Source organism: Mobula birostris, chromosome 1 (genome assembly GCF_030028105.1).
Source record: "Mobula birostris isolate sMobBir1 chromosome 1, sMobBir1.hap1, whole genome shotgun sequence".
In the NCBI taxonomy this organism is placed as follows: domain Eukaryota; kingdom Metazoa; phylum Chordata; class Chondrichthyes; order Myliobatiformes; family Myliobatidae; genus Mobula; species Mobula birostris.
In genome coordinates this window covers 198090920-198106243 of record NC_092370.1, presented here as the reverse complement: position 1 = coordinate 198106243, position 15324 = coordinate 198090920, and the positions used below count along the sequence as shown (strand labels likewise).

Genomic DNA, 15324 nt, shown 5'->3' with positions numbered 1-15324 from the left:
CTATATGTTATAATTAAGTGGCTTTGTCAGTTTTAGTCTTGGTTTGTCCTGTATTTTCTTGTGATATCATTCTGGAGGAACGTTGTATTATTTTTTAATGCATGCATTTCTAAATGACAATAAACGAGGACTGAGTGCCCTCATAATCTAATCTAACTTCAGAAATCAGATACTTCATTTTTATTGATACTTTGTACAGTGATTGTCTTGAAGCATATTCAATTATTTTAGATATATAAGACCATAAGACATAGGAGCAGAATTAGGCTGTTTGTCCCATCCAGTCTGCTACGCCATTTAATCGTGGCTGAATCATTTTTCCTCTCAGCCCTCATCTCCTGCCTTCTCTTTGTATCCCTTCATGCCCTGAGCAATCAAGAATCTATCAACCTCTCCCTTAAATATCCTTCAACTTAAAGAAGGGTAACTTTGAAGGCATGAGACATGAATTGGTTAAGGTAGACTGGCAAATGATACTTAAAGGGTTGACAGTGGATATGCAATGGCAAGCATTTAAAGATTGCATGGATGAACTACAACAATTGCAAAAGAATAAACCAGGGAAGGTAGTGCACCCATGGCTGACAAGGGAAATTAGGGATAGTATCAATTCCAAAGAAGAAACATACAAATTACCCAGAAAAAGCGGCACACCTGAGGACTGGGAGAAATTCAGAGTCCAGCAGAGGAGAACAAAGGGCTTAATTAAGAAAGGGAAAAAAAGATTATGAGAGAAAGCTAGCAGGGAACATAAAAACTGACTGTAAAAGCTTTTATAGATATGTGAAAAGAAAAAGATTGGTTAAGACAAATGTAGGTCCCTTACAGTCAGAAACAGATGAATTAATCATGGGGAACAAGGACATAGCAGACCAATTGAATAACTACTTTGATTCTGTCTTCACTAAGGAGGACATAAATAATCTTCCGGAAATAGCAGGGGATCGAGGGTCTAGTGAGATGGAGGAACTGAGGGAAATGCATGTTAGTAGGGAAATGGTGTTAGGTAAATTGAAGGGATTAAAGGCAGATAAATCTCCAGGGCCAGATGGTCTGCATCCCAGAGTGCTTAAGGAAGTAGCCCAAGAAATAGTGGATGCATTAGTGATAATTTCTCAAAACTCTTTAGATTCTGGATTAGTTCCTGATGATTGGAGGGTGGCTAATGTAACCCTGCTTTTTAAAAAAGGAGGGAGAAAGAAACCGGGGAATTATAGACCGGTTAGCCTGACATCGGTAGTGGGGAAAATGCTAGAGTCAGTTATCAAAGGTGTGATAACAGCACATTTGGAAAGCGGTGAAATCATCGGACAAAGTCAGCATAGATTTGTGAAAGGAAAATCATGTCTGATGAATCTTATAGAATTTTTTAAGGATGTAACTAGTAGAGTGGATAGGGGAGAACCAGTGGATGTGGTATATTTGGATTTTCAAAAGGCTTTTGATAAGGTCCCACGCAGGAGATTAGTGTGCAAACTTAAAGCACATGGTATTGGGGGTATGGTATTGATGTGGATAGAGAATTGGTTGGCAGACAGGAAGCAAAGAGTGAGAATAAACGGGACCTTTTCAGAATGGCAGGCAGTGATTACTGGGGTACCGCAAGGCTCAGTGCAGGGACCCCAGTTGTTCACAGTATATATTAATGATTTAGACGAGGGAATTAAATGCAGCATCTCCAAGCTTGTGGATGACACGAAGCTGGGCGGCAGTGTTAGCTGTGATGAGGATGCTAAGAGGATGCAGGGTGACTTGGATAGGTTAGGTGAGTGGGCAAATTCATGGCAGATGCAATTTAATGTGGATAAATGTGAGGTTATCCACTTTGGTGGCAAGAACAGGAAAATAGATTATTATCTGAAAGGTAGCCGATTAGGAAAAGGGGAGGTGCAACGAGACCTGGGTGTCATTGTACACCAGTCATTGAAAGTGGGCATGCAGGTACAGCAGGCGGTGAAAAAGGCGAATGATATGTTGGCATTCATAGCAAGAGGAATGGAGTACAGGAGCAGGGAGGTTCTACTGCAGTTGTACAAGGCCTTGGTGAGACCTCACCAGGAGTATTGTGTGCAGTTTTGGTCCCATAATCAGAGGAAAGACATTCTTACCATAGAGGGAGTACAAAGAAGGTTCACCAGATTGATTCCTGGGATGGCAGGACTTTCATATGAAGAAAGACTGGATCGATTAGGCTTATACTTGTTGGAATTTAGAAGATTGAGGAGGGATCTTATTGAAACGTATAAAATTCTAAAGGGATTGGACAGGCTAGACTTAGGAAGATTGTTCCCGATGTTGGGGAAGTCCAGAACAAGGGGTCACAGTTTAAGGATAAAGGCGAAGCCCTTTAGGACCCAGATGAGGAAAAACTTCTTCACACAGAAAGTGGTGAATCTGTGGAATTCTCTGCCACAGGAAACAGTTGAGGCCAGTTCATTGGCTATATTTAAGAGGGAGTTAGATATGGCCCTTGTGACTATTAAGGGATCGGGGGTATGGAGAGAAAGCAGTTGGATGATCAGACATGATCATACTGAATGGTGGTACAGGCTCAAGGGGCCAAATGGCCTACTCCTGCACCTATTTTCTATGTTTCTATATACATACAGACTTGGCCGCCACAACAAATTCCACAAATTCACCATTCTCTGGTAAAGAAATTCTTCCTGATCTCTGTTCTAAAGGGACGCCCCTCTATTCTGAGGCTGTGTTCTCAGGTCTTATACTCTACCACCATAGGAAACATCCACTCCACATCCACTCTATCAAGGCCTTTTCACCAGTCAATAGGTTTCATTGAGGTCATCCCCAAATACAGTATATGTATTTCATTGATATATGCCTCTAAAAACTGCCTATCATACTAAAGGTATGAACTACCAATACACCATTTGAGGAGATTCTTGTTGTAAACAAACCACAATAATTGCACGGTCATTTGTTTCGATAGTGGCAAATAGTACTTTTTGGGGATGCACCAGAATCTGTACTGGGTTGGAAAGACTGTAATTCAAGCACACAGCTCAGTGTGTACATACAGAAAAAGTAACGGTAGGGTCCCTAGGATTAGTGCATTACATTGGTTGTACGATTTGATGGTTTGGGTTTTTCTACTCTTGGAATTTATTTGGGGTTAGTCACAGCATGTTTACATACCGGTATCTTGAAAATTCCATCTAGTTTCTCAAATCGTTAATTGGTGATTTGGGGGGAAATGGCCTAGAGCCTTTAAAAAATAAGATTTAGCTTTGACATGACAAGGAAGAAGTAAAGTATCATCCATGCTTTCGGTCTTCATTTAATTTCACATAATTCATTTCAGAAGTACATCCAAAAAGGCATCCACATCACAGCCAATCCAAGGGAGAAGGTTATCTAGACAATGCGATCAAAGCACAGAAAACTATCTCCCTTGCATGGCCAAACCAAACAGGAAGATCACCTACACCAACCAACCAACCCAGGACAGAAGGCCATCTACCCCACAAGCCTAACTAGGGAAAAAGGCCAAATTTGCCAATCCAGAGACACCAAACTACTTTTTTAAACTTAGTTTTTCTGAATAAAATTGAAGTTCAGAACTATTAACCTCTAGGTGACTACACTGGTTATCCAGTGATGTCACTCACATGGAAGTAAGTGCCAATGGTACTGAGTGCCAGCCTCACTTTGGAAACACAGATCGGTGCCAAAAGAAGCTTTACCAGCACTCTGCTGCAGGGACATGAACTCACTGAACAGATCCCCCTTTCGTCTATTCCCCACCACAGTCACTTAACATACTTATAACACTTATGCAACTAATCTTTTGTAAAGTTTCCCACTTTATTGGGGAATTCTGGATCTTATAGATCTTCAGCTGCACCAGGTAAAGGCCATTCACCCTTTTTAAAAAAAGCTCAAATCCTTATTTCTTATTCCATCTCACCATTTATTTTTTATTGTTTTCTGCTTAGTGCAAATTCTTCAATCACAAGGCTTTCTCTCATTTAATTAGCCATCTTACTAGTATTCTGTAACAAAATAGATGCCACTTGGAGGGAGGGGCCATCACCTTTAAACTCCCTGTCTGCAGTGAGTCGTCTATAGTGCGAGATGCAAAGTTAGCAGCAAATTTCAGATGTCAATTCTAGATCTGCATGCTGTATATCTGTCATTCTTTGTGTAACAATATACCAAAACTCTGCCAAAAGGTAAACAACTAGCCTTTGTTTCTAACCTCCTTCCCCCCAGAAATGCAAATGAAAGGTGGAAAGATTACAATATTTGATAACAAATCAGAATCATGGAATCGTTCACGCACAGTAGTGTCCATTGCCTACACTGGTGAAGACAAAGACAACTGCAATCTGCAGCTCACATCCTTCTGATTTGTGTGCAGTTAGACAGATGTGACACTTGAAGAATTACACAGCTCCAGGAAGAATAAAAGAGGATGTGACAGATTAATATATTGCCTCTGATGTTGGATCCCACAGCACGAGACTAGTTTTCAAAAAAGAGAAAAGTTGGAGGAGTTTCATGCCTGCATGCAGTAAAATCTCAGAAGTTCTGTTTTTGTTGCAGGAACCAATGGAGCGAGTGGAAGCTTCACTGGAAACTGAGAGGGGCCCCAGTGAAGAAATGGTCAGGGAATACTGGGCTGTTCCACCTTCATGAATGCACAAACGGCAGAACTGGTGGAATTCAGACAACGTCCACCAAACAAACTTCCAGACCATGCTTTTCCCCTGCAAGACATTCAGGACCTAGGGGACACCAGTTAAAATCAGCTGCCTTTCTTAATGTTCAGCAAATTGTAGAACATAATGGTTGGAATCAACTTGCAAGATGCATGCCATCTCCCTGGACAGTAGCAAATACAAGGTCACTAGTCTCTATCTTCCTCAGACTGCAATCTCAATCAAAAGTGGAAGACTAGACCAGAGAAGCTGACGAAACAAAACAGCGGCTGTTCCCCCCTTCAACAACATGTGGAATTTTCACATGTCATGAATGGTCATCAATGGAACCTAATCATCAATGGACCTTTGAGAAGATCCTTTTGTTATGGAGAACAACAGTCTGTGATACTACAGTCAAACAAAAGAAGAGGTGTGGAGGAAGTGAATAAATTACTACGAAAAATGTTGTCTTTCACTGGTAAAAGAGAAACACAAATTAAACACAACTTCCACTGAATTTCTCCTATCAAATAACTATGCCAGTTATTAAGTTTATGAACAAATCAAAAAGTGTATCACAAACCAACTGACAGTTAATAACTCTTCTAAAACCAGTGAAAGAGTAGGCATAAACACTAAAGAAATCCATGTACAAATTAACAAGAGTGAGGGTCTGTTTCTCTACCTTCTCCTCCAGAGGTCTGCTGGGAAATTTTTAATAGGAATTTAGTCATGAATAAATTTATGAATGAAAAAAATATGTCCTTTAATTACTTACACCAAGATCTTCTATCTTTAATCTAAATAACAGTGTGCCAAATAATCTGAAACTGGATGTCAATAGTGAATAATTATTGCTGAAATATTCAACAACTTACTGGGCATTAGCATGTTCCTTTTAACTGTAGCCATGTAATTCGAATTACTTTTTGTTAATCATGAAAAGAATGCTATGGAATAAGATCTTATGTTATATCAAATGTTTCTGGAGGGCATTTTGTCTATAATTACAAACCTATTCTTTAATTTCTGAGCCCATCACTAATTAAATTACTAGACGCGTAGAAAGCAAGAAATTCCATTAAAATGAAATGTTCTTCCCAAGCTCCAAGTAGATGGCCAAACATTTCCAATATTTAATAATACAATTCACCTACAGGGATTGAATACTGCACTTATGTAATACCTGTTGTTGGTTTTTATGTCCTTTGTACAGTCCTCACAATGGCATTACCACTAGCAAGATAAAACTGTCAGAAAGAATTTCCATCTATGTTTCAGAAATGAAGGTATAAGCTGTCCCATCATTTTTGAATTGCCTTTGATTAGTATAAGACACAAGACAGACTAGATGATGCAGTGCTGGTCATGTAATAAAATCTTCTGCAGTTCTTCACGGGACCCTCTCCTAACAGGATCTGACGTTAAGACAAAATAAATATTCATACAGGTGAGCAAAACATTGATCAAAGAAGAGCTAGAAGGAGTAAAGGGAGGTAGAGAGATAAAGCAATTAAAGGAGGGAATTTCAGTGCTAGGGGCCTGGGAGGCTGTGGTGAAACAAAAATTTGGGGGGAGAAAAGAAACCAAAAATAGATGGAACTAAGATACCTCAAAGGGCAGTAGGGCTGGAGGATTCCATCTGCCCTTTTTCAGCCCATTTTTCCAGCAAGCTTTAATAGTCTTTCTTGCTGTCCACCATGCCCCCCCCAACAATCTTGGCGCCATCCTCAAATCTGGAGATCCAGTTTTCTACATTATCACCCAGATTGTTGATATAGATGACAAACAACAACAGATCCAGCACTGATCCCTGCAATACACCACTAGTCACGGGCTTCCAGTCAGAGAGGCAACCATCTACTCTCACTCTGTGCTCCTTCTGTGAAGTCAATATCTAATCCAATTTACTATCTTGAATTCCAAGTGACTGAACCTTCTTGACCAACCTCCCATGTGGGACCTTGTCAAAAGCCTTGTAGACAAATCCACTTCCCTGCCTTCATTAACTTTCCTGGTAACTTCCTAGAAAACCTCTATGAGATTGGTTAGACAACACAGAAAGTCATATTGATTATCCCTAATCCGTCCCTGTCAATCCAAATATTGTATATCCAATCCATTAGAATACCTTCCAATAACTCCCCCACTACTGATGTCAGGCTCACCAGACTATAATCTCCTGACTTATTTTTAGAGTCTTTCTTAAACAGTGGAACAACGTTAGATATCTTCCAATCCTCCGGCACCTCACCTGTGGCTAAGATGTTTTTAAATATCTCTGCTAGAGCCCCTGCAACTTCTGCACTAGCCTCCTACAAGGTCTGAGGGAACACCTTGTCATGCCCTGGTGATTTATCCAGCCTAATTTGCCTCATGACGGCAAACACCTCCTCCTCTGTTATTTGTACAGGGTTCATGACCTCACTATTGCTTTGCCTCACTTTTATAGACCCTGTGTCCGTCTCCCGAGTAAATATGGATGCGAAAATCCTACATGCATCAATGTACACTTTAATCTTCCAGAGGACCAATTTTGTCTTTTGCTCTTAATATATCTGTAAGAAGCCCTTGGGTTTCTCTTTCACCTCCTCTGCTAGAGCAAACTCCTGTAATGGGTAGCAGACAAGCTCCAGACAACTTAGAGAATGCAAATGGATCAATTGTGACTTAGACATATATATGGTCAGCTTATCTGAGAGAATGATAACGTGTTTCCATAATGTGTCATGTGAAATGAAAAAGGTAAATTTCTTCTAGACAACAAAAGTAGACACCAGAGGCTCAAAACAGCAGATACCAGAGCCGGATTACCTGGCAATCAGAAAGGAGACAAATAGTAAACAAAACATTCTTGTCTCCTTTACTTCATGAAATGTTACAAGGTTATAAAGCAATGTTTATTCATGTAAGATCCATAGATGGGATGGGTTTCTGAAGAATTTCCCTGCAACCATTGTGATGATGGTGCTCGCTCAATTGTGTTAGGAAGAGATATTGTAGGATATAGTTAGATAGATACTTTATTGATCCCAAAGGAAATTACAATGTCACAGTAGCATTAAAAGTGCACAGATATACAAATATTAGAAAAGAAATAAGAAAGAATTTTTAAAAAGTTACCTCAAACAGTCTAATAGGAGTGGGGTCAGCCTTTTCCTGGCTATATACTGACTCACTATAGAGCCTAATGGCTGAGGGTAAGAATGACCTCATATAGCGCTCTTTGGAGCAGTGCAGTTGTCTTAGTCTATTACTGAAAAAGCTCCTCAGTTCTGCCAAAGTGGCATGCAGAGTGTGAGAAACATTGTCCAGAATTGCCAAGCTTTTCCATAGGTTCCTTTGTTCTACCACAACCTCCAGTGTGTCTAGTTTGACTCCTATAACAGAGCCAGCCTTTCTAATCAGTTTATTGAGCCTGTTGGCATCACCCGTGTTGATGCCATTGCCCCAACACACCATATATGGAAGATTATACTGGCAACAACAGACTGGTAGAACATGTGAAGGAGAGGCTTGCATACTACAAAGGACCTCAACCTCCTCAGGAAGTAGAGGCAACTCTAGCCCTGCTTGTACACAGCTTCTGTGTTGGTGCTCCACTCAAGTCTGTCATACTGGTGCTTGCAGGTCCCCACCATCAACAGTAACAAGGAGCAGTGCAGACGTAGTCTTCCTAAAGCCCATCACCATCTCCTTCGTATTACTGATGTTGAAGTGCTAAGTCCTCCACCAGAGCCCTGTATTTATCCACCCCTCCTCCTTTTATACACCCAACTGTTGCTGATCCATCAGGGAATTTCTGCAGATCACATGACTCTGTGTTGTATCTAAAGTCCGCGGTATACAGGGGAAACAGGAAGGAAGACAATACAGTCCCCTGTGGGGCCCTAGTACTACTTATAGCCACTCACAGTTCTGAAGCTGCACAAACTGTGGTCTGCCAGTCAGGTAGTCCATTATCCAGGATACAATGGAAATGGCAACCTGCATTGAACGGAGCTTTTCTCCAGCAATGAGGGTTGTATGGTATTGAAGGCACTCAGGAAATCAAAAAAACATGATCTTCACAGTGCTGTCCTGTTATCCAAATGGGAGTAGGCTCTCAGTTGGACTAGAAAGGGTGATACACATCCAAGGCAAATGGTTCAGAGTACAGTTTTAATAGCAGCTCCTGACTTTGTAGCCTTCTTCTATGAGAAGGACTGAAGTAATTATGCTAAGAGAACATCATCTACTTTAAGTTTTCTCAGTGTTGCATACCAATCGAGGAGGTTTGCTAAAGCTACTGGGGAGAGTTTAAACTAGAATTGTTGGGGGGTGGGAACCCAACTGAAGAGACTGGGGAAGAGGAGGTTGGCTCACAAATAGAGAACGCTCGTAGACAGTACGAGAGGGAGGAAAGGCAGGTGATAGAGAAGGGACGCGCTCAGACCGAAGGTTTGAGATGTGTCTATTTTAACACAAGGAGTATTGTGAACAAAGCTTAGAGTGTGGATCAGTACTTGGAGATATGATGTGGTGGCCATTACAGAGATTTGGATGGCTCAGGGACAGGAATGGTTACTTCAAGTGCCCGGTTTTAGATATTTCAGAAAGGACAGGGAAGGAGGCAAAAGAGGTGGGGGCCTGGCACTGTCGGTCACAGATAGTGTCACAGCTGCAGAAAAGGTGGACGTCATGGAGGAATTGTCTATAGAGTCTCTGTGGGTCTCTGAAATGAACCTGGTCAGGTGTCAGATCTCACAGTGGGAGAGCATTTTGGAGATAGTGATCATAATTCTATCTCCTTTACAATAGCATTGGAGAGAGATAGGAACAGACAAGTTAGAAAAGTGTTTAATTGGAGTAAGGGGAATTATGAGGCTATCAGACAGGAAATTAGAGGCTTAAATTGGAAATAGATGTTCTCAGGGAAAAGTACGGAAGAAATGTGGCAAATATTCAGGGGATATTTGTGTGGAGTTCTGCATAGGTACGTTCCAATGAGACAGGGAAGTTATGGTAGGATACAGGAACCGTGGTGTACAAGGCTGTAAGAAATCTAGTCAAGAAGAAAAGCTTACAAAAGGTTCAGAGAGCTAGGTAATGTTAGAGATCTAGAAGATTATAAGGCTAATAGGAAGGAGCTTAAGAAGGAAATTAGGAGAGCCAGAAGGGGCCATGAGAAGGCCTTGGTGGGCAGGATTAAGCAAAACCCCAAGGCATTCCACAAGTATGTGAAGAGCAAGAGGATAAGACGTGAAAGAATAGGACCTATCAAGTTGACAGTGGGAAAGTGTGTATGGAACCGGAGGAAATAGCAGAGGTACTTAATGAATACTTTACTTCAGTATTCACTATGGAAAAGGATCTTGGTGATTGTCGTGATGCCTTGCAACAGACTGAAAAGCTTGAGCATGTAGATATTAAGAAAGAGGATGTGCTGGAGGTTTTGGAAAGCATCAAGTTGGATAAGTCGCCGGGACCGGATGAGGTGTACCCCAGGCTACTGTGGGAGGCGAGGGAGGAGATTGCTGAGCCTCTGGCGAAGATCTTTGCATCATCAATGGGGAAGGGAGAGGTTCTGGAGGATTGGAGGGTTGTGGATGTTGTTCATTTATTCGAGAGAGGGAGTAGAGGTAGCCCAGGAAATTATAGACCAGTGAATCTTACCTCAGTGGTTGGTATGTTGATGGAGAAGATCCTGAGAGGCAGGATTTATGAACATTTAGTGAGGTATAATATGATTAGGAGTAGTCAGCATGGCTTTGTCAAGGGCAGGCGATGCCTTACGAGCCTGATTGAATTTTTTGAGGATGTGACTAAACACATTGATTAAGGAAGAGCAGTAGATGTAGTGTATATGGATTTCAGCAAGGCATTTGACAAGGTACCCCATGCAAAGCTTATTGAGAAAGTAAGGAGGCATGGGATCCAAAGGGACATTGTTTTGTGGATCCAGAACTGGCTTGCCCACAGAAGGTAAAGAGTGGTTGTAGACGGGTCATATTCTGCATGGAGGTCGGTCACCAGTGGAATGCCTCAGGGATCTGTTCTGGGACCCTTACTCTTCGTGATTTTTATAAATGACCTGGATGAGGAAGTGGAGGGATGGGTTAGTAAGTTTGCTGATGACACAAAGGTTGGAAGTGTTGTGGATAATGTGCAGGGCTGTCAGAAGTTACAGCAGGACATTGACAGGATGCAAAACTGGGCTGAGAAGTGGCAGATGGAGTTCAACACAGATAAGTGTGAAGTGGTTCATTTTGGTAGGTCAAATATAATGGCAGAATATAGTATTAACGGTAAGACTCTTGGCAGTGTGGTGGATCAGAGGGATCTTGGGGTCTGAGTCCATAGGACACTCAAAGGAGCTGCGCAGGTTGACTCTATGGTTAAGAAGGCGTACGGTGTATTGGCCTTCATCAATTGTGGAATTGAATTTAGGAGCCAAGAGGTAATGTTGCAGCTATATAGGACCTTGGTCAGACCACACTTGGGAGTACTGTGCTCAGTTCTGGTCGCCTCACTACAGGAAGGATGTGGAAGCCATAGAAAGAGTGCAAAGGAGATTTACAAGGATGTTGCCTGGATTGAGGAGCATGTCTTATGAGAATAGGTTGAGTGAATTCGGTCTTTTATCCTTGCAGCGACGGAGGATGAGAGGTGACCTGATAGAGGTGTATAAGATGATGAGAGGCATTGATCGTGTGGATAGTCAGAGGCTTTTTCCCAGGGCTGAAATAGTTGCCACAAGAGAACACAGATTTAAGGTGCTGGGGAGTAGGTACAGAGGAGATGTCAGGGGTATGTTTTTTACTCAGAGAATGGTGAGTGTGTGGAATGGGCTGCCGGCAACGGTGGTGGAGGTGAATACGATAGGGTCTTTTAAGAGACTTTTAGATAGGTACATGGAGTTTAGTAAAATAGAGGGTTATATGTAAGCCTAGTAATTTCTAAGGTAGGGACATTTTCAGCCCAACTCTGTGGGCCAAAGGGCCTGTAATGTGCTGTAGGTTTTCTATGTGTCTAATTGGTCAGGCCACGGCTCTAGGGTCCCTGTCACAGCTGTGACAATCTTTTTGAATCCATTCCTTGAATCACAGTGTGAACAAATACAACTGTGCATTGCTATAACTTTGGTGAATGGGCACACGGGGAAATGAGGAAGGAGAAAGAAAAGAGAGAAACCAAGTTATCATTGCTGCAGTGACATTAATGAGTTTCCCACTCAAAGGCATTATGGGACTACCATCTATGCAACAGTAATGGTAATTGAAATAAAGAACTAGCTCCCCTTTTAGGGATAACTTTGCTATTTTTGTTATATCCTGAAGCAACAATTTAAAAAAAGTCATTTAAAAAGTGCAAAGGGATAAAAATCAAAAAATTCCACAAGGTTCTGTGATCATAATTTCAGACATATTAATTGAAACTCAGAAGAAAGACTGTAAACTAACATCCATTTCTCCAGGTTGTCTGAAAAACGCAGAGTAGAATATTGGTAGTCTATGTAGAAATTGTACTTCTGGGTATCTGAATTGACTGCAACTCATTCAAGTCATATAAACAGAGAAAGAAGTCATATAAACTGTAAAGTTGTATATTTGAAGTTTTTATTATTTTGAAAATAATGATCAACCTAGATTTAGGATTCTGTACTGATATAAAGATGAATTCTCTGTAGTCCTTCAGGAAGGGTAGCAGTTTTTTGGAAAACAAATTTATCAATTTAATAGGTTCAGTTTAGCTTCTCCAGGAATCGATATACAATTGTAAAATAAGAGATGGTCAGAGGTAATTTCCCACTGGTCTTTAAACGCTTCACAATAGTGAACGTTTTCTAAGGTTATCAAATCACTTTACATCTTTAGCCAGGGAAAAATAACAAATTTCCTTAACACTTTATTCCAAGATTTTAAACTAGTGCTGTTTGTTCACCTTTGTATGTGCTCAAATTTGGTGTATCACCTGCATATTTAACAGAGAACAATTTAACAAAATATAATAATTTTCTAATATAGGCTTCCTCATCATGTATATTGTTGCGCAACGTGTGGCGGAAGAATTAAGGAACGGACACTTAGATCTCATGGTGCAATGAATATCACAGAGGCAAGTAAATGTTTAATCCAGAATAAAGAAGTATGATTACCTTGGGTCATTTCCTCTTCAAAAGATCTCTGATTAAAGTGTTGATTATTGAGTTCAAGTTTGTTTTTCATTGGTGTACAAAATTATAAAATCAACTGTCATATTTAGAAACAACAGAATGTAATGGCATGAGGAAAGAACTTTGTTTTATTAATAGGGTGGTAAGTTTAATCAATAGGAGATACTGTAATTGAGCTCAAGGAAGAATACATTTTTTAACAAATCGGTCTCACTATAGACAGGAGGTGTTGAAGATCTTCCTATGTTTGAGACCATTTATTTGTGCCTTATTGTCAATTGACTAAGATTTTGGATGACTTGGAACAACCCTCCTGAAGAAGAAAAAAAATGAATTTCTGTTCTTTTCTTCCTGAGCTGTGGAGTTTGCTTTGGAATTGCTCTGTTAATGGCATTATTTAATTCTTGACAACGACAATTTGTGTGATAAAATATGCCTTTTAATCACTATCTGATGGAAAGGACAAAATAACCTTCCCCCCAGTCTCAGATCTGGAAATGGCTTTTAGCCAAAAAATAGACTGAACAATGCCCCTTAGGAAGTAGATACTCATCAGAATAACACATCATCTCTCCCTATGTTTTAAACATTTTACAATTTGTAGCCGGAGACTCATAGGCAAATAAAACATGATGTGATGGAAATGTCAAAGCCTACAGAGTACATTGTCGATATTTCTGAAGAGCCCAGTGTAAAAATTCCTATATAGGCGCCACTAAATGTTGGCAGAGATATACAGCAACCGATCAGATGTCGCATTGATACATGTCGCAGTACAGTCGAGGGCAGCTGGAGAGGACCAGAGGGATCTGTTGACAGGTTTGTGAGGCTAGTGTGGACAATAGACCTGTTGGACCCAATGATCCGTTTCGGTGCCGTAAATTCCATTTCATTTTAGAGTTCACCATTCTGAGCCTTTGCGCTTTGTGGCACAGTGCCAATCTTCAGCGGGCACCCTGTTCGTTAGATGTTGCCTGTTCATTCGCCACCCGTGCAGGAACGGGGTGTTTATGTTCGATAAACAGAGATTCCCAAAGGGAAAGCGCTTCGCCTTCTCACTGTCCCGCCCCCGCCTTCCGGAATAAAATGAAACTGGAGAGGTGGGGAGGTGAACACCCGCTCGCCGTGTGGAGCAAGGTCTGTTTATTCAACAGCAGGTTAGACGCACAGTGAGATCACCATCAGACGAGGCGCTAGTAGTAAAAAGATGGTAACTAACTCAAATTCCTTATCACAACACCATGCAAATGATTGGACCAATTTAATCTGCCCTTTTTGTACCGTGAGCCATAAATCTCAAAATTTAATTGCAAATCACAGTCCAAGTTACGTGTTGTTTCGGCAACTGATGGCTTCACAGTCGTGTCAGTCACAATACCTCAATAATGCAATCTTCTTAAAATCACATTTCTATTCACTTCGCATTCTTTCAAGCGTCTGTCGTTCAGCAAACACACTCGCGCGCGCATCCACACACACACACACACAAAAACATAGATTGATTTTGTTCGGTCGGTGAAACTCGATAATGCAAGCTAATTCTCTGCTAGGGAAAAAAAAAGATATTGCTATTATTTTAAAGTGAAGATAATTTTGTGAAGAAAGAGCTTACCCTAAAACCGAGGGGTGATTGATCAGTACAGTGATCCCTTGGGCTACACGGGACAGCCCCGCCGATGGGCTGAACCGAATCACTGAACAGACCCAGTTGCTGGGCGATGCTCAGATTCGCACGCAGTTGCCCCTTCCCACCTTCCCAAATCATAAACATAATACTCTGGTTTTAATAACTGTGACTGATGTGAAATTGAGTTACTCCTTAAGAAACATATTACTCCTTAAGTTTTCTTGGCAGACTCTTGTGTTTAAAGCAATTGTATCTGGTAATGCGAGAACTAAATTTTTTATCAAAAACTTCCAGTGACACAAGCGATTCAATTACACCGTCAAGCAGGAGTTCGGCGCCAACACTTCACTTACTTTGGTGACTCGAATATCCCGGGTAATAACCATAATATCCCGTGATCCGTAAGATCCTGTCTTCGATGCTGGAAACCCCGTTGGATGCAGCCTTGACGTCCATAAAGGATCGGGAGCACTGCTGGTCTTCGGAAGATGGAGGAGACAAATACTTCAGCTGATTCAGGTGCAGACTTATGTCCGACAGTCTCCGCATGGTTTTGTGAGTGAGCAGGGAGCTGCTTACCGTCAGTCTCTGCTGTCGAAAAGATCATCCCCTCCTCCCACTCTCCATTACAGCACCGTCACGTCTAGGGGGCAGCCCAGCTCCTACCTCGAAAACCCGGCGCAGTGTCCCACTCCACTGGCGGCAGTAGGTTTGATGCACGGTGCAAGGAAGGGGACACTCGTGTCGTGCTGTTGTCTGTTTGGTGGAACATTAAGAAACGGACTGCAGTTTGTTGAATATAATCCTTTTATTTTAAAATAAAACGCGAGTTGCATCGAAGATCTGCATCAGATTACCGAGTGCACGGTCTTGCACCA

At 41.3% G+C, this 15324-nt stretch overlaps 1 protein-coding gene across 1 annotated transcript in view; it reads right to left on the bottom strand.

Annotated features, from left to right (window-relative positions):
• slc35f4 (solute carrier family 35 member F4) overlaps positions 1-14995 on the bottom strand; it is a 161958-nt gene extending 146963 nt beyond the window's left edge. Inside the window, exon 1 of the mRNA XM_072268111.1 lies at positions 14800-14995. Coding sequence (XP_072124212.1) covers positions 14800-14995 — 196 coding nt within the window. The remainder of the gene's footprint in view (positions 1-14799) is intronic.
• Positions 14996-15324: the final 329 nt, after the last annotated feature.